Genomic DNA, 19,804 nt, shown 5'->3' on the forward strand with positions numbered 1-19,804 from the left:
AATGCGACGCCATTGGATTGGTGTAAAAGATATCTTTCGGTACTTGAGATGTACGATTGATATAGGCTTGTTCTATCCCTACAGAGAGATGATAGATTCGGACCCATCACACACTAAGAACGCCGCCAACACTGGCCTGCTTCCTCTATCCCCATCCCAAAACGACATAAGTGTTTTGGAAGGTTTTGCTGCTATTGGGTATCTCTCTGACCCACACAATGGTCGTTCCCAAACTGGTTAAGTGTTCACCATGGGTAAAGACCGTGATATCTTGGAGGTCTACAGAACAGACCTTGGTCGCTATATCTTTGAACCATGCAGAGATTATTTCTCGTCACGAAATGGTTCGTGAATGTTTATGGATTGGATCCATAATTACGCATGTTCGAAACAATTGTGGTTTGAAGTCTACCACAGATGAGCCTACGAGCATTTAGGATAATGTTGCTTGCTTTGAACAAATGAAGCAAAGGCTACATCAAAAGCGACAACACCAAGGGTAATTAGCAACAACAAACTCTCGTCAAGATCAAAGTGAACTAGGTTCAATCTGAGGACAGTATGACAAACTTGCTCACTAAGTCATTGCCTAAATTTCACTTTCGAGAAACATGTTAGTAGTATCGTTTGCGGAAGTTATCCGAACTCCAATGACCGTAGTCATCAGGGGGAGATGCAGACATCAGGGGGAGGTGTCTACATGTATGGTCTCGAAACGTGAAGGGTGTGTTGTGCTCTTTTTCCCCTTCGACCGAGGTTATTTTTGTCCCACTGAGTTTTTGTTACTCGGCAAGGTTTTTAGCAAGGCAACGAGAGAAGCACCACGTTTGGGCGACACAAGGGGGAGTGTTCAAGTAAATCCTTATTTGTGTGTCTGGCCCCTATTACTCTAAGTTACTTAACCTAGTGGTAATAGAGTATAATTAGAAGGATCTAGATATTCCTATTCAATGTATGATTACCTTTCCTTGTATGATTCGGATTCTATGCATTGTAATCCTCTATATAAAGAGTCCCCTATTATCAATGAGAATATACAGCAATTCTCTCTCAAATATCGTTTCCCTAAAACACTAAAGACATTATAATTTTTTTATTACAATTAAAAATGTACAAAACCGAATTCATGTTCGTAAATCTATATAGATCGCAGGCCTCCTCGTGGCCTTCATTTTGGTCAAGCAGATCAGATTGGAGGTGGAGGCTGCAATTTTTTTTTTTTAGGTTGTGAAGTTAGGTAAAATAGTGATTCAAAATGTTAAAATGGGATGTGTATTATGTTGGTTCCAAAAAATTGCTTCATTTGATTGGGCTGTTAGGGTTAGGGCTTCTATTTCGGTGACAAGAACATATTGGGCCGATGGGGTGCTTTAATTTCATTAGTTCCAAATGTTAATAGGAAACCAAATGTTAATAGGAAACCTTCCGCCACAACTCTATAAGAATCGCCTTGCATGTAGCAAAACCTAAACGCTGCGAGAGGCGATGGATTCGAAATCAAAACGTCCAGACGGAGCTAAAGATAGGATCAGCCAATTACCGGACCATATTCTTGTTCATATACTATCCTATATTCCGACGGTCTATTCTGTCCGAACCACGGTTTTGTCTAAAAGATGGAACAACTTATGGACCTTCGTCCCCACCCTAGACTTGGACCAACAAGATTATTCCAAAGAACACGGTCATCGAACTCGGAATAGTTTTGATAAATTTGCCAAGTTTGTTGATGGTGCACTCTCGTTACACAACTCGTCGACAATCAGAAAGTTTCGTCTTCATATTGAACGCCACATTCAGCTTGGAGAGGAAGGTGTTTCTCGCATTCGTGACTGGATATGCACTGCCATGAGGCATGAGGTCTGTGAACTTGATCTTTCTTTTTGCCCTTATCAGTGGAGAGAGAAGATAGAGTTGAACCTGCCTCGAAGAGTTTTCTTGTGCAAAACTCTGGAGGTTTTGAAGCTACATTCAAATTGTATCAACTATCCTCCTACTAAACCCGGTTACTTTCCAAGCCTTAAGTTCGCCAAAGTTACTGCAGAATATGGAGATCATTCCTCAATGGGAGAACTTTTTTGTAACTGCCCTGTACTTGAAGAGTTGTCTATCGATGTCCATCTTATGGAAAAAGATGTCCAAATCTGGATCTCTGCACCTGAATTGAAAACTTTAAGGACTAGATTTCTTGTATATGATGATGAAAGAAAGGCTAAAGGGATTTCTATCAATGCCCCAAAGCTTGAAAACCTTTTTGTCTATGGCTCTGATTTGACAAGGTATGTCTTGCGGAATGCAAAACCCCTCGTCAAAGCCAACATAGAACTCAAAGATTTAGAAGCAAATTTGAGTCCAGAGCTTTTGAACCGTGCAACTGCTTTACTTGCAGGAGTTTCCAGTGTTGAATATTTGTATATATCAGGTCCTAATTATGTGGCATGTTCACTGCCTAATTTCTGTAATTTGAAGCAATTGAAGCTCATTCTTTTTGGCTGCTCTTATTTGGAATATGTAATGGAGTTGCTCAAGCGATCACCTAAGCTTGAAGATCTTGTCTTAGATATTGATGTCCGCTCATGGTATCATGAAGAATATGTCGAAGGATACGAGCCCTTCAAGCCACCAGAGATTGTGCCTATTTGTGTGGTGTCCCACCTTAAGACTGTTTCCATTACTCACATCACGGGACATGATGATCAGTTAGGTGTGGTAAAGTATTTGTTAAAGTATGGTCAAGTTCTGAGGAATATGACTATATTCACCTGTGGTGCTCTTCTTTTCAAGACTCGTCATATCACAGAAGAGAATTTCCAGAGGAAAATTTTGAAGTATCACAAGAGTTCAAACACTTGTGAGGTTGAAGTTAAGTATGAAAATAAAGGGGTAGTTTCATTTGATTGTTCAGACTGTTCAAGTACCATCCTCTATGTAGATCGAAGATAATTTTTTTTTTTCAAAAAGAATGATCTTTAGAGTTTGAATTCAGTTTGTTTTAAGTTTTTACTCCATTTTTGGAGTTTGGATTTGTCCTGTTTAGTTGTCGGTGTGACTCGGGGATATAACTCCCATCTGTTCGTCATTGAATTTAGTTTTCCATGCCAGCTCCAATTGAACTCTAATCATATAAGAAGACTTTGTCTAAACTGTTACATATGAATTTGTACTGTAACATATGCATTTGTGCATTTGGGAAGTCTTCAGTAAAGAAGTTGAAATCAAACAGACACACACATACATATACATATGCAATGGGAATATATGGGATTTGAAGGTACATATTGTACTGTCCAGAAACTTTCATATAAACTGTCCCATTGTATTTTTATATTGAAATTCTTTATTTAGTTCGTCTAAACAATTTGAAGGTACATATTTGTTACTGGACATTGAAAGTGCGTATATATCATAGCTGGATCTGTAACCTTTACTGGCATAGTTATTAATGCTGGATTTGCAAGGAGGAGAAGCAATGCAAGGTGCACTGCGAGGCTGGTGAAGCGGATTTTGAAGAGCAAGGAAGTGGAATACTGTCAAACCACCATTGCCTAAGCTGGTCTCTGTTGCTGTAATTGGTTGAGACTAGCTCTTTGTGTTCTGTCATCATGGGGAAAATAGGAGTGGCTTGCAAGCTGAGTAGAATTCATAGATATTGAGAAAATTGGTATTGAGGCTAAGCGGTCCAACTGTCCTATTAGAAAATGTGCATGCATCTTATTGAGAATGGGAAGAAGATTGCTGCCTCTGTGCCAAATGATGGTTGGTTAAACTACATCGAAGAGAATCACAAGGTGTTGATTGCCGGATTTGGACATAAAGGCCATGATGTACAATGGTGATATTCCTGGAATTAGGTAGGTAGTACAGGTTTCAGGCGTGTCTCGTATATATAAGTGATGTTTCATCTGTCATGTGCTACTAAAATGTTTTGATTTAGATAAATTTTGTCATCAACGAGAGTAATGACTTCGATCGAGGCCTGGCAACAGGTAACTTGAGTGTACCGAGGTGGTCGTATGTGTGTGGCTAATACATGCCTGAGGATTAGCATGCGAAGCAGCGGCTTAATTTTCAAGTGCTTGCAACGCCATGCAAAGTTCATCCTGGAGGCCGGGGCTTCACAAATGCTGAGAGAGCGAACTGGATGAGAAACTAAAGACCCCTCATTGCAAATGGAGAAGTTCCAAAACTTCCATGGAAAACTTGCAGCCCTGAAAAATGTGACTTGAACTCATCACATCTCTAACGCCAGGAATGAGATATGCACACCATCAGGGGATTGAATTCATTAGCCTGCTGATATCAACTTGGAATAGGATTGAGAGTCAATCGCCCTGCCCTGCCCTGCACCCACAGGTAAGTCGCTGTAGGATCCTAAAAACTAATTTAATTAGTAGCTCTCCTTCTCTTTTCTTGACTTTTTGATAACGTCGGTACTATGCACAAAACCAATTTAAAGAAGACTATTTTATAATAAAACGCTGAGAGAGCGCTAAACAGTAAACTCCCCTTATGAATAGTGTGCTGACGACTTTACCCCTGCCTGTCTCAAGTAAATCTCGATTGCCCCGGATCTCTTTCTGGCCATCTGCCGTGTTGTTCTGTTGCCACGAAGAGAGAGAGAGGGTTCGATCAGTAGCCTAAAAGAGAGAGGTACAGTATCGATTTCAGCTGTTTTGGCGCAGAGATTTTGGTTGTCGTTTGCTGACGAGGTTGGGTTTTCATCAGGCATCAAAGCGGTGAATTCAGATTTTCTTTGACCCAGAAGAGTTTCAATTGATCTGATTTCTATTTATTATGGTTGTCTTGCAGTTGTTTACTATTTATTTGGTTGGAGCGCAAGAATTCTTTAGCTGGCATAGATTTGGTATTCAAAATGGAAACTGATGCTGTATGAGGTTTAGCTTGGGTATTAGTTTGTTTATTATGTTGGGGATGTTATAGTTTAGGGATTCAGTATGTAATGGACTGAGCAATGGGATAAACTCTGCTTGAGCCCATAATATTATCAGCCTCTTGCTTTTGGAGTTTTGATAATAACTTTCTTATATGGGGTTGTGGGATTCATTTGATTGAGCAGAGGAAAAAGTGACCTTCGAGCATGTTCATGAATTTTTTGGATCTGTGAAATTTTTTTGTTTTTTCTGTTTTTGGTGTGAATTTATTTCGCTGACTTTTATTTCGATTTTGAATAGGTGGAGTTTAGAGAGAAGTACAAGAAGGAACAATCCAACAACAAATCGGTCAGTACTATAAGTAAATCTCATTTCCCAGATCTACATGCTCAATTCTCTCGACTTCTCCTTGCTGTGATTTTTTTAGTCAAATTTTGAATGATTTTAATTGTTATATATCTTCTTTTACGGTATTGACCAGGTTGGTAAAACTGGTGATGGGTTTTTAGGCTTTTCTTTTTGTTAATAATTTGTTAATTGCTGGAATATTCTCCAGTAGTTTTCTGATTGTTGCTTTTTGGATAAAAATTATACAGGAGAGAGCGCCCTACCAGGCCAAGGCAGAGAAGAGAAAGGTTGAATAGAACAATAACATGGAAGTTTATAACAAGAAACAAGTAAGTGTTTCTGTTTTAATTGTTAATCTCTGGGAAATATTGGTATGATCACTGAACACTATACAGTTGTCATAGCAAATTGGTTTTAGGCACGGCGTTATGTTAGAATTTGAACTTAATGATTGCCCCCGCTGAAAGGGTTAAGACAAGCTAGAGGTTCATCCATGAGTTTAAAAATTGCACATAAGGTGTACGATGAAATGCCTAGCTCACACATTTCGTTATGAATGGATGGAAATAATGACACTCACATTTCAGATTATCACAACTCCTTTGTAAATGACATTGTTGTCACATAGACTTGGGATTAGCATTGAATTCACTTAAACTTATTTTCTTTTGATATTGCCGTGTTCCTAATGCTTTTATTGATATTTTTATTCTGCAAATTTTACTTTCTGGCTTTGGGGTGTTATAGGATGTTTGGGTCTTTACTTTGAACAGATACAGTGTAGTGTGATTTAAGCCCCTGGGTATGGACTGGCGGGACTTATAGTTAGATGCATCGATCTTAGTTTAACTTTGTGTTGCATGGCATGGATCAAGTCATAGGCAAAAGCCTGTTTTTTGGGGTTAATATGCATGTCATGTGTGCCTGTGTGGTGCACTTTATGATTTCTTTTGTTTTTGTTTGCTTTTCAGGAAACGATTTGGTGGAAGTTGTATATGTTTTTGTATTTGCAAGTTCAAGTGAATAAAAGTGGTCCTTATATATAGGTTTTCCAATTAAATTATCAGTTGATCCATAAGCGAGAGTTATAATTGCTCTCCACTATTTTTGACTATTAGTCTGGAATTGCATATTTTTTTGTTTTTCAATTTTTTTTTTTCTGAACCCTGAAGGTAGACGTTGAACTTTGAATAAATTGAAGAATTGTTCCCAACATTGTTGCTTCACAAATACCACCCGTTGGAGTGCAACTTTAACTACCACTTGCATAAAAAAAAAAAAAAAGATATTATCATCCCCCATTTACATACCTGGTTCACACTTAAGTTCACTATTTCCTTCCATTTTTGTTTTCAGGTAATTGTGTGATAGAGTAAAAGCTTGGTCGTTTAATGTATCTGATAGCTGCAAAGGTAAATGTTCTACATCATTATTTCCTCCATATGTATATATATCTCAAGTATCTTGAAAAATCTCTCTCTGTATAAAGTATCTCAGCCAATGTTTAGGGTATTTTAAAGTTAAGAGTTAGGTGAGAGCCAATGAACCCAGCTTCTCCAGTAACCAAAATTTGCATGTTTGCCTTGAAGAATTTGCATCCTCTATTAATGGTCATTTGAAGAACTCCTCAACTTCAAGAAAAATCCCCAAATTTCCTAAGCTGTTTTCAGATTAGTGCAATTGCAGTATGAGATAAAGGAGAGAGTGTTATATACAGAATGCAATGAGGTCACACGACTTCTTTTCTCTTAGTCTGGATTAAGGACTCAACTGTCCTTAATGTATAAGGACTTAAGTTAATTAGTGCAGTGTTTGGATTGTTTTCTTTTTGTTTCCAAATTTAATTAAGATTTCTCTTCTTCTGTTTTTGTTATATGATTGCATATTATAATTAAACAAATGAGAAAGCGATAACAATATAAATTCACCAGAGAGGGAGGAATCCATGGTATTTGAGGGGGCAGAGATAATGAATTATATTTTTGTACTTCCTGTTGTAAATTTTTGAAACTACTTTCAAATCTTTGATATATTACAATGTTCACAGTGTGTGAACAATGATGAAAAGCCCCTCATTGATGTGGGAGGATACATTTTCTTTTTGTAGGTTTTTGCGTTTGTAGTAGTCATCTTCACTTTTTCATGGAAAGTGATAGTTCGTGCTCTTGAAGAAAATGCTAGAGCTTCCTACAATTTGGACACTCTTTGAACTATAGAGCCTTCTGAGAAATAACTGATTCAGGTAAAGTTGAAGTTGAAGCCTTTTCCGTCATATCTGCTTTCCTTATATAACAGTCTACATCATTCTAGGGTTATACACAGAATTACAGATTGAACTAAAACAAGTTCATGAACACACCAAGTTGAACAAGTTAGAGATAATTAATCTGTGCCATTCTGTACATACTAGAACTGCCTATTTTTGCTTAAGATACTGAGACCAAGAGAAGGAAATAAGGGAATGAGCATAGTTTGATTCTGCACCTTTTTTTTTTTTTTTTTGAATTTTGTTGCAGATTTCACTGAGCTGTAAATGAAGTTCATGAATTGTTCTGTTAATTTTCTTTTTTACTCTGTAATTCCCTTTCCACTTATTTTTAGCATTTTATCTACTCTGTCCATTCAATTTAGACATCCCTTAATTAATGGTCCAATCTTTTATATATAACCTTTATGTGCTCTGTATATTTCAGTGACAACTTTGAACCATCAGATCAGACCAGAACAAATACATCGGTTCAATCTGACACAGAAGACCTTACCTAGCCACTTCTGCTCCGCAATCTTAAGCTTTTTGTTATGCTGTGTAACTCTTTGTGATAAAGACCAATCTCTATGGTTTTTTGGTAATGCTAACGGTGCTTAAAAAACAATGTCATGCTATTATACTATATACGAAAGGCCGGTTGGGTGGTTACTGTTACTACTGTTCATCAGGTCTTGAAAAGGCCCTTTTGCCCTTGCTTTTTTTTTTTTTTGATAGCCCTTGCTTTTCTTTTTGAATTACACTTTTTTTTTTCTGGTTACTGTTTCTTTTGTCAGTTTCCAAACCGCGTTTCCAGATTCTTTGAAAAATATCTGGTCTTTGTCTTCTTTATCAAGTTCTAGATCGATCTGAACTCTACCTCAATTTTCAGTTCTGCCATTTTCCCTTTCTGGAAGCATCTTTCTGCACCGACATATCTACACCGACATCAACTCTTGCAGACTATAAATTGAAATCAGCAGAGGCGAAACAGCCCTGAAACGTGAGACAAACATCTGAGAGGGTTTTCAGGTAGCAATCCGTTTTCTCTCTTTTCTCTTTTACCAATTTTTTTTCGTTGATGTCCCAATCTTCTTTTGTGTTGGTTTCGCTGATTTTTATTCTAAATAGGAGTCTGGGTTTTGGTTTTTGCCTTTGTTTTTGTTCTGAGTTTCCAACTGTGGAATTGATTGTAGGCTATGTAGAAATGTAATGGTAAGAACCCTCTTCTCATTCTTTCTTCTTTTCATGATCAGAGTAATCAGCAAAAGAAGAAGAGGTTTTATTTTCAGCAAAAGCAAAATAAGAATGGGGTTCACTTGATTTGATGGCTTCAATTGCATGATGGCTGTTTTTTTTTTTTTTTTTAATTATGAACAGACATAATGTTTAACCTTATACTTAAATACATTATTCGCGGGTGAAGCTATTTGGTTGGTATGGATTGCTATTGATCTTTCTTCTGTTAACTAAAGCTTATCTGATTCAACTCTTAATGTATGCGATTTGGTCTCCTTCTGCAGCCTGGGTTTTAACTTTTCAACAGTTCCAAGATCCAAATTTTTTTAGGCTCTCAGGGAAAAGGGTTGGGTTGAAAACAAATAGAACAGGTTTCGTTTTCAATCTCACTCATCTTTGTTATCATTTAGTAAATTGTCATTGGTTTCCATTAGTAAAATATTTTCTCCTGCTGATAGGTGATAAGATTGTGAGTGTGTGATGACGTGAGAGGTTCATTACAAGTACTATATACTTTAAAGTTACCAACTGATGTATGAATATGACCAAAGAACAGATTAGATTGGTACTTATTTCTCCATTGTTTTCTTCTGCAGCGTTAATTGTAATTAGTCATTATTATATTATCTAAAGAAACTAATTCATATGGTCGTTTCAAATATAGAATGCAGGAAGTTGTTCTTACTTGGTTTCCATAACGACATGTTAGTCTTCACTGTTGTTGTCTTATTTATTTTTTATGATTTCTTGATATCTAGGCTACAAAGTTATTAAAACCAAACTTCACAAATCAATGGAGATGGGCTCTGTTATACCTTTTTATGTATGTGGAATGCAGCTTTCTTCTGAAGCTTAAATTCTTCGTCTGACATTTCCATTTGCTTTATTGTGCAGACCACAGTAAAGTTTAGTTGATTAACCGATCAGTAAGAAGAAAGAGGCCTAGGTTTTTGGAGTGTATTGTGGTCATTAAGTTTGCTGCAGGTAGATTTTGTTGAATTTAGTTAGTTTTGTTCAGTTTTTTGATCATTTAAGTTCTGGACAAGTTAATCATTGGGAGAAGAGATTTAATTAGTACTAGAAGATGCATTTATGATCGATGATATCACTGAAATGGTTCATGCATATATGGTCCCGTCTTGAAATATTTGGTGGATGCATCAAGTTCAACAGTGTATGCTCTATTATTTTAGTAGAGTAGTTCTTATTTTAATCATCTATTGCTTTCTTTGCTCTGTTGATAAGCAGCAAGGCAGTTGGAATTCCTCAAAGGCAGGAGTTATTCTACTCATCATCAATCTTCAGCTTCTCATTATAAACGCCCCCATTCCAATAACAGGTAAAACTGTTCTTCACAAATTCATTACTTGGTTTCTGAACACTACTTGCATTGCTGAAATCCTCTATAAACACCATTTTTGCAGGATTCTATAATGCCTGCAACTAATTTCTCAGCTTCACCCCTCCTGCTCACAACATACAGCAGCTGTCCGAGACTTCTGATACACCAAGTTTGATACCAGTTCATTCATTGTAATCAAAACATCACATAAAATATGTCTGACCTCATTATAACAAAATATTTGAACTTTGTTAAAACCTTTTGTACGAACCAAAACCTTTATACCATATAACATTACAAAATCAATAATATTATTATTATGTATAAAAATACAATGTAGACAGATCAAATCCGCTGTAAAGCGCGGGCAAATCTTGCTAGTGTACATATAAGCACTGGTTGTCAGGACCATTCTCTATGTTTTCTGTAATGCCTGAAAACCAATCGACCAAAATAGCAGACATTTTGTACATCTAACAATCAATGTTCATAAAAGCTTTTTGGCTATTCTTTGTTTTCTCATTCCCTTTTTTTTTGCAACAAGACACCAATTATTACTGCTACTAAAAGACCCGCAGCATCGTGCGGGCCTTTCTACCTAGTATATACTAATTGCTTGGAATCAACGACCACCTGAAAGTAGTGCCGACTCTGCAACAAATGATGAATGATGCGATAACTTATTGCCTAAGGAAGACTGATACGACAAAGTATAGGCATCAAAACCTTCACGGTGTCCACCCGTTAAGCCACTAGAAGAAAGCCCGAGAAGTGACACTTCCGGCAAAGCAACATCACCGGCCAAGTACTGAACGACTTGTCGCATGCTTGGCCTTGCCGCTGGCTCCGAATGAGAGCACAAAAGCCCAAGCTTCAACACCAACTCCACTTCCTCGGCTACGAAATCCGTACCAAAGCTCTGATCTCTTGCCTCAAGGATGTCACTACGATTCCAACAAGAACACACCCAATCAACCAAAATCACATCTTCTGGACCCTGTGTCATAATTGGCCTTTTTCCACAAGCAACTTCGAGCAAAAATGCCCCAAAAGCAAACACGTCGGTGCTCGTGGTGGCCCGACCTGTTCTTGTGTGCTCTGGGGCTAGGTACCCAAGTGTTCCAACTATATGAGTAGTTTGAGGATCTGTTCCATGGTCGTATAATCTTGCAAGCCCGAAATCTCCTAGCCTTCCATTCATTTCCCCATCTAGCAACACATTACTGGCCTTCACATCTCTATGAATCACAACCTGTTCCCATTCTTCATGAAGATAGAACAGTCCGGAAGCCACACCTTTGATGACTTTAAACCTCTGGCTCCAATTAAGGGTCACCTCAGGTTGATCATAGAGGTATTTGTCCAAGCTTCCATTAGGCATGTAGTCATAGACCAAAAGCAGCTCCCCTTTTCGCCTGAAGGCATTAAACATCCGTGTTAAACGAAATATTAGTATACAAACGCTTATTGTGTCTTAGAATATTTAAACTGTTGAGGAATATACAGCCAAAATTCACACATTGAGAGACAAACATATCAAAATATATATAATTTGACTACATGAGAGATGTGAAAACTCCAGACTTTATGCAAATAAGGTTGTGATAACATGTTAAGCAATCTTTGTACTCCAAAAGTTGAAGATTTTAGAGAATAAGTAAAATCTGAGCCAAAAGTTGAAGATTTTAGAGATTAAGTAAAATCTGAGAAGGCATGACGTCCAGGTTGAATGTTAATTTTGCCATATATGACATATGGTTGACTTGTACTTAAGCTACCTTCTTTATAGTTTAGCAGGCTAGCTGCTGTATTTGTGGTTCCATTCCTCGGAAGTACTTTTAGCAGCTTTATCTGACGATAAAATAGTATGACAACTTCTAAGTACTTTGTTGTTCTTTTTCAGCTCCCTTTTTCTTCTCCGGACGTATATGAAGGCATATGCAGTAAGTTTGCCTTCGATGACACTGATGGGTTAGTTGCCTTGCGTACAGAGAACTATCGCATCCAGTTTTACAGCTTGTTTGATGACCGTGAAATTTCTGAGGTAAAGATGTTTTATTGGTACTTGATGTTTCCCATGGATTAAATGGTACAAAGATCTTTTTATTGCATTTTGTTCTCTTATGTCTCCTTCTAAAAGGCAATTTCCCACATTGATAGCTTACCACAGCAGCAATCCTTTTGATGAATTTAACTTATTAGTGTCGTGACATCAATTCATTGCTATTACACCAGAGTTTAACATCAGAAATATAAATATCAAGAGAGTTGTATGAAAAAAAAATTACTAAAATTTACTGGAGTAAAACAGAGAACTAGAGAAATTTGGTGAATATATTATCAAAATTTGAAGACCATACCTGCAATATCCCAACAGTTGTACTAAATTCCGGTGACGAAGCCTGCCAATACTAACAATTTCTGCTACAAATTCCTTCATCCCCTGTCTTGATTCATGTGATACCCTCTTCACTGCAATCTCAATTTCAGAGGAGGGTAATAAACCTCTATAAACTTTACCAAATCCCCCAGTTCCCAAAAGCTCCTTTTCCCGAAACCCTTTGGTGGCTATGTACAATTCTTTGTACTTAAACCTCTGAGGACCATACTCTAGCTCCCAATCTTCAAGCACTTCTGCAAACTTCCTCTTCCTTCTTATGACATAAAGCACCCCAGAAACCACCAGCAAAAACAAATTCACTGAAATCAGAGGCACACCAAAGGTGAAAAGCATGGACCTCTTTTTACCTGCAATGCTAGGCAACTTGGGAAGTTTGGAAGCTATAAGATCTTGAGCTTGGCCATTCATCCTAAAGCTCCAACCCACTACATAATGGGATGTGAGGAATGAACCAGTTGAAGAAGAAAAGCCAACATACATCGTTTTGTTGAGAATTGGGGAAAGGTCATATTTCAAAGACAAAAGTGGAGTTGGGGGTTTCGTTGCAACAGCAATTGGAGCAATAGTAACTTCAATTTGCTTCTTGGTACCATCATATTCAACCCAAACTCTCATTTCTTTACCACTGATAAGACTCAGGTTCTTGAAGTGACCATCAAAATAATCAGCTGCAGCAGCTTTGACAGAGTGCAAACCATTGATGTCGATCCCAACATGGTTTTCATTGATGTCACTGAATTCCGTGTTCTGGATCGTGTCAAGCTCCACAGCAAAAACATGATTGGAGAAATTCCCATTGTTGGACCCGTTGAACAAGCCCAAGTACTGGCTCGGCAGAGCTCCGGGGAGGCCTCTCGTCGGAGCGATGACAAAGGCGATTCCATGGCCGCTGAGAGTAGTGTACTCTGATCGGATGGCAAAAACAAAGTTGGTGGAGAAGGAGAAAGCGGTGTCGTTCTCTGAGTTCTTGAAGGTTACTGGGTTAGGGTAGAAGGCATGACCACTTTTCAGTTTGGTGTCGTTTGTAAGCTTCAAGAGACCTTTTGGTGTGATCTCTGCTACGCCGTCTAGACTGAGATTAAGACCAGAACGGCCAGAGAAACCATCATTGTAGATGAAATTGAGGTCTTGGGCTTCTACTGGTGCCAGAAGTACTAGTAGTACTAGGAGAACAGAAAGCTTGACAAACATGGCTGGCTAGGCGTCTGTGAAGTTTCTGGACCTTCCTTCTTAGGTATTTATGGATCTAAACCCGCCAAAAAAAAAGGAAAATCAAGGCATCTTGCCGATATCCGAGAAAGAGTATATTGGGTTAAAGATGTTGTTTTCATGCAGAAGGTCATGTGATATAGACGATCCAGCTCCTGCTATCGTACGCAACGGGAAATTATAACATGGTCCCGTTTGGATTAAGATATCAACTCTATAACGCATTCGATAGTTTAGTCACTCAATTTTCAAATATATCACTTTAATCGCTCAATTATTACTCTGTCAATCACTTTAGTCAATCTGCTAAATCATTCGTCAAAATCTCAGTTAAATAGACAATATTTTTGTAAATATGCATTTTTTAGAGGGTAATTTTGTCAAAATTTCACTTTAGTCACTTCTTCCAATCAAACCAATTCAAACTTCTCAGTTTTTTAAGGCTGGGTGGATGAAAATTTCCTTGATATTGTGGCAAAAAAAAAATTTAACGGAAAAATAACAAAGTGACTAAAATGAATAACGAAAAGTTGAGTGACTAAAGTGATATATTCAAAAAGCGAGTGACTAAAGTATCAACCAGGTAAAAATTGAGTGACATTTGTGATATTCTCAATTGTATTTCATGGTAGCCCTTCTAATGAGGAGTTGAGGACCACTAAAATGAGGACTAGCTGATGACTTTTGTGTTAGACCCACTTTTGGATCACATTTCTGCAAATCAACCGTTAGATGTTTAGATATTTATGTGTAGATCATTTATGCAATTTTTCAACCAAATTGAAAATCTTTTAAGACATTTATAATCTTGATTAATCAACTATGAATATGAACGGTTCATGTTTGACATATTTAGTTCGTCCATTGATTTGATCTAGTCCGGTACTTTAACGATTAACAATTTGGAAGAAAATTTTCAGAAGTGATCTATTGATGCATACAAAAACATTTAACGGTTGATTTGTCTTAATGTAATCGAAAAGTGGGTTTCCTAAACTGTTGATTAGAAAGTTATCGACTAGTCTCCATTTTAGTGGTCCTTATTAAAAAGGCTCCCTGTATTTCATATATTTATGATCCATTTTTTTGTCATTTTAAATGATCGCTTGTTAGACCAATTTTTCAATCACATATCGATATCTCGATCGTTCATTTTTTAGGTCTATATGAGTATATCACTTATGCAAATTTTCAGCCAAATTGATAATCATTAAGATATCCATAAGCGTGATTTACAATTGTAAACATAAATGGTTTAGGTCGGACAAATTTGGTTTGTCCATCGATTTAACCTACTTTGTTATCTTAACAGTCATCCATTTGTCTAAAAATTTGTATAAGTGATCTATTCAGGAGGAGTTTTTCTATTGGGACTTCCATATTTGCTCATTTGACCTCACATGCTCTTTACGTACACCTCCTACTTGCTTTTTAGAAAGTAAAATTTGCTATCTAAACCTCTTTCAGATACCTAACTTAACCTTACTTACAAATGGAATGTTTCGAGCATTAAAGATGAGTTTCAGTGCTCCCATAATTGTTTGTTTACCAACAAGAAAAACTCAAATAATTATTGGAAAAAAAAAGTCATAGCTTGGTAACTGATTAAAAAAATATTACCATAATTGTTTTCAAGCCTAATGTTTCATATTTTATGGTTGCTACCGTTTTGGCTAGGTTACAAAATTAAATTTGCTCATTTAATTGCTTTATTTAGCATTATCTTATATGCTGCTTCACAGGCTTATTTGGTTTAGTTTACATGATGTCTCTCTATCCCTCATTTCATGATCTTGTTATACTAATGAGAAAAACCTTTTTCTAATTTTGTTCCTATTGCATCATAGTTTTGTTCTAGTATAATTCACCAAGTAATTTTGAATACATTTTCTTTTGAATTTTTTTTTCTTCGAAAGCTTTCAAGAACAAAGAAATGAGATTTGAAAATGGAAATAAATAATAAAAGTAACGTGAATTGTGTTTTTATTATTATAAAGCTTTGGAGAGAGAACAAAAATATATACTTTCTTAATATTTTGTTGTCTATAATAGTCTTTTTATATAAGGATATATAAGTCATTTAATAATATAATAGTCTTTTTATATAAGGATATATAAGTCATTTAATAATTAAAAAATGAGGGAGGTCTAGTAAGTAGATTAGGAGGTCCCAATAAAAACTCTCATTCAGGAGTCCTAAGAATTGAACGGTCGAAATGCCGATATATGATCAAAAAATGGGTCTCAAAAAGGTGATATACATATGTATGTATGTATGTATGTATATATATATATATATTTATTTATTTATTTATATATATTCACAAACACACACACACATTTTTTTGGACGAATTATATATATGAGAAATTTACTATATACTTAATACACACCTCTTAACTTTTTTTGTCCAAATTTTTTCCCAAAACTTCCTTTTATGCCCTCTTTATTGTACTTAATACACACCTTAAACCCATCATCTTCTTCCTTCTGCCAAACCGAACCCAATCAAACTACTCTCAATCTTGCACTATATTTCTCACTTCTATGACCCATGCCACAATCCCCCAAGTGAAACCAAATCAAAGGAAACTGGCAAGCAAATGAAACTCAGCAAACAATCAATGGAGACAAAGTGAGAGAAGATTTTTTAAATTTTTTTATTAATTTCCCCTTCAATTAATAAACCTCCAAGATTTTCAATCAATCAATATAGCATGAAAGTTGAAATCACCAGGAAGCTTGCAAACCGCAAACCACTTGGATTCCTAAATATGTAGAGAAAATCAAAAGCTTAATATTCAAATATGAATTTGTTACTTTAACCATTCAAATCCATGAAAAAACTTGAATAGAGTATGAGAAGTTTGTCGAGTGCATGGATAAATTAGTTGTATGAATGTGGGATCTTGGTTGCTGACAGGACCCGCCCTAGATTTCATCCTGAAATCTGAAGTGGCCCTGCGGGACCCACTTTTAAAGAAGGTTTACCAAAAATTTCGGCATAACCTCCCTTAAAAAGGGACAACCCAAAAACCTGCGGAAAACAAATTTCACTTCTAATAATCCAACCATATACTTCTGGAGCCACCCTGCTCCCATCATTCAACCAACCCAAACTCAAAAATAATAATAGTGTATCAAGTACTTCAAGTCTAAGAAACTCCAAGATTTAGGATACTACAATTCACAAAGTTAGGTCGTAGACCTCAAATATAATTCATTACAAGCCTGGGTCACAAATCCCATAGTAATCAGAGCAAATCTAGGAACGTAAATTAACATAGAGTACGGTAGGTTAAACAGGTAACCTACGAAATGTGATGACGGAAGCAGATGCGGTCACTATGGCTCACTCTTGAACGCCGAGCAGCAATACTGTAAACTGGGCATTTGAAACCGAAGGGCCCAGGGGAAAAGTATTGAAAAACACGTTAGCGTGAGTGGACAAAAATAAACAAATTTTAACAAAAGGAATTTAATACTTTCCCCGGCCATTTATTTCTCTAAAAACTCCCGATGCATGCAATGTTTAAGGACAACAAAACAAGAGAAGTTCTGTACAAGAAAAACCGACTAGCCCCGCTAGTCACAAACTAAAAGAAAAGATTGAAACTCCGGTACTCAAGAAAATAGGACCAGCCCCGCAGGTTAAACGGAAATCGAACTAGCCCCGCTAGTCAAAAATAGTAAAGTGAGTAGGGGAAGACAATAGCCATACGAGTGAGCCTCCCAGGCTCGGGTGATAGCCTCCCAGGCTAAAGTACTCCCATTACTCCCGTAATATACCCTTACGCCACTAAGTGTAGCGATAGGATACTGGGCTTCAGAATTACTGTCACAGAGACAGTAACCAGCGCCACAAAGGCGGAGGGCTTCGGTGATCCCATCACCTCGCCACAAAGGCGGAAGATCAAAGCTAGCAATGATAAGTCACCCAAAGTATGGCAAAAGAAACTCCGGAAACCACAGTAAAATCATAAATACATAAGGCTTCCCCAACTCTCGCAAAAGAATTCCCATGACGTGTCCCACACGCCAAGATAAACTCAGATTCAAAAAATAAATAAGATAAAATAAGCATAATCCAATGACGTGACCCCGCACGCCATAAAATCTTCAAATAATCAAATATCCAAAACCATTTCCGAAAATAACCATATGCACGAGAAAGTAATACGATAAATAAATTATCATCTCGGAAACAAATAAATAAATGCATGCATCATTCTTTGAAAATAAAAGTCCACTCACAGTATATGGTCAATCCTGACGTAGCTCGGTATTTTCCTCGTACGAAGACTCCTCTCGTCCTGTACGAATAGCACTCGTAAAAATATATTTACAGGACGGAAATTAACTTTACGAATATTAAAAATTGAAATTTAAAGCGTCCCCCTTCAACATCCAACTCCTTAATTCACATCGAATCCATCCGAAATTCTCCAATAATATTCATTCATCGATATATAAATTCTAAAGTGAATTCGAAAGAAATTCGGCGATCGAATTCACGTAAATCACCAACCGATAATTTATATTCAATTCATAACTCCTCAAATTTTCAATCAAACTTCATGTATAAACATTCTACAACCAATGTACGATTTATTGGGCCAAAGCATTAATTAAAACTCATCCCTACGCGCTACCACGCGCCACCCACAGTGGAAGCGCGTGGGGCCCACGCGCCGGTGACCACCACCTCCGATGGCCACCAAATTTTGACAACAGCAACTTCAAAACAGGCCCAACCATTTTCTCAACTACAACTTATTACAATTTTACCTTGATACAGTCGAAACCGGCTGGAGAAGTTTTTCCAGAAAAACTCAAGAACCCTAGAATTTGAAATCGTCGATTCGACCTCCACACTGCAAATCGTGACTCAAGGCTAGGGGCAAAACAATCCTGGGCAAAAACCGAACCTTCGATGGTGATTTGGTGGTCGGGGACGGCCGGAAACGGTGGAATCGCTGGAAAAACTCAAACTGCCCCTAAGAGGGAACTTGCTTCGATTCGAGGTTTTCCGGCCAAATTGTTGAAAACCAAGGGCACCAGCGTGTTGAGGGGAAGGAGGCGACCCCGTGGTGGCCGGTTGTCCACCGGTTGATGGCCGGACGGCGGCAAATCGAAGGGGAAAGCAAACCGCCCGAAGAGGAAAGAGGGAGAGATCGGGGGAGAGGAGAGAGGAAGGTAGGTTTCCGGATTTGGAAACCTACCACAGTAAAATTTCCAACTTTATATATTTTTTACCATGAACAGTAAATTTCTTAAATCACTCAAAACTTTCGCATACGAACTCCGATTTAAATGTACCACATGTCCACGGACTCGGTTTAACGTCCCCTACAACTTACGTGAAGGAAATTTTCTCAAATTGTTAACCCATAAAAAGTCAACTTCTAGCAACCCCTAAATTGATAAATACGGGGTGTAACAGTTGCCCTGATCATTTCCAGTATGGATAAATTATTGCTATGATAAATTATTTTGTTTTTTTTTTTTAGTTTTCTTTTCGTTCATTTTTATCAAAAGGGGTAAAAATGTATTAAAAAAAGTTTCAAAAAATTGGGGTGTGCATTAAGTAATTTGGTATGTGTGAATAAAACTGAACGGTCGAGATGTGGATATGAGACCGAAAAGTGACCCTAAACTCTAACCTCGCTCTGAAATTTCAAAGCGAGGCATCGCTCTGGATAAAATATATATATATATATATATATATATATATATATATATAACCAAAAAAGAAGGGAAAAAAACCAAAACAATATATTGTTTTAGAAGAAAGCCAAAATAATTTAGAACCATTAGATTTTGGAATGATAAGATAATAATTTGTTTTTTTTTTTTGAATAAATGGGGACCAAACGGCCCAGCACCAAAGAAGAGAAAAATTACACTCTAGGAACTACTGTCCTATATCTAGGATATTCACACAAGTCATCCAACAAGAAGGAAGTAACTTGTGGAGGAGGTTGCTCTATAACATGCACTCCAATCTCAACATCCACTCCAGATTTAGAAAGCACATCAGCAACTTGATTAATCTCACGATATATGTGGCTAACTTCAAAGTGAGGAAACTGTCTAATCAAAGATTGGAAGCAGTCAATAAGAGTTTT

General features: G+C 37.2%; 2 protein-coding genes and 1 long non-coding RNA gene across 19 annotated transcripts; 2 read left to right on the forward strand and 1 right to left on the reverse strand.

Annotated features, from left to right (window-relative positions):
• Positions 1 to 1,485: 1,485 nt before the first annotated feature.
• On the forward strand, positions 1,486 to 2,943 carry LOC133711355 (F-box/LRR-repeat protein At4g14103-like). Its single transcript, XM_062137489.1, has one exon. The coding sequence runs from the start codon at positions 1,486 to 1,488 to the stop codon at positions 2,941 to 2,943; it is 1,458 nt and encodes a 485-aa protein (XP_061993473.1).
• A 1,588-nt stretch (positions 2,944 to 4,531) lies between these two features.
• LOC133710412 (uncharacterized) lies at positions 4,532 to 10,350 on the forward strand. Of its 17 annotated transcripts, XR_009846640.1 has the most exons (14): positions 4,532 to 4,709; positions 4,810 to 4,906; positions 5,193 to 5,240; positions 5,489 to 5,569; positions 6,597 to 6,652; positions 7,348 to 7,482; positions 7,934 to 8,177; positions 8,378 to 8,517; positions 9,009 to 9,095; positions 9,183 to 9,289; positions 9,389 to 9,428; positions 9,619 to 9,708; positions 9,973 to 10,063; positions 10,149 to 10,350. It is a non-coding gene; the product is annotated as an uncharacterized LOC133710412 (long non-coding RNA). The 17 variants fall into 17 exon arrangements; XR_009846639.1 differs by lacking the exon at positions 9,389 to 9,428 and having other exon boundaries at positions 4,533 to 4,709; XR_009846634.1 differs by lacking the exons at positions 9,183 to 9,289; positions 9,389 to 9,428 and having other exon boundaries at positions 4,533 to 4,709; positions 5,193 to 5,253.
• An 8-nt stretch (positions 10,351 to 10,358) lies between these two features.
• LOC133710411 (L-type lectin-domain containing receptor kinase IV.1-like) lies at positions 10,359 to 13,762 on the reverse strand. The gene is made up of 2 exons (XM_062136480.1): positions 12,427 to 13,762; positions 10,359 to 11,481 (listed from the first exon to the last, which is right to left on the reverse strand). Exons 1-2 carry the CDS (start codon positions 13,656 to 13,658, stop codon positions 10,689 to 10,691), a joined length of 2,025 nt encoding a protein of 674 aa, XP_061992464.1. The 5' UTR covers positions 13,659 to 13,762; the 3' UTR covers positions 10,359 to 10,688.
• Between the last annotated feature and the right edge of the window lie 6,042 nt (positions 13,763 to 19,804).

Source organism: Rosa rugosa, chromosome 5 (assembly GCF_958449725.1).
Source record: "Rosa rugosa chromosome 5, drRosRugo1.1, whole genome shotgun sequence".
NCBI lineage: Eukaryota > Viridiplantae > Streptophyta > Magnoliopsida > Rosales > Rosaceae > Rosa > Rosa rugosa.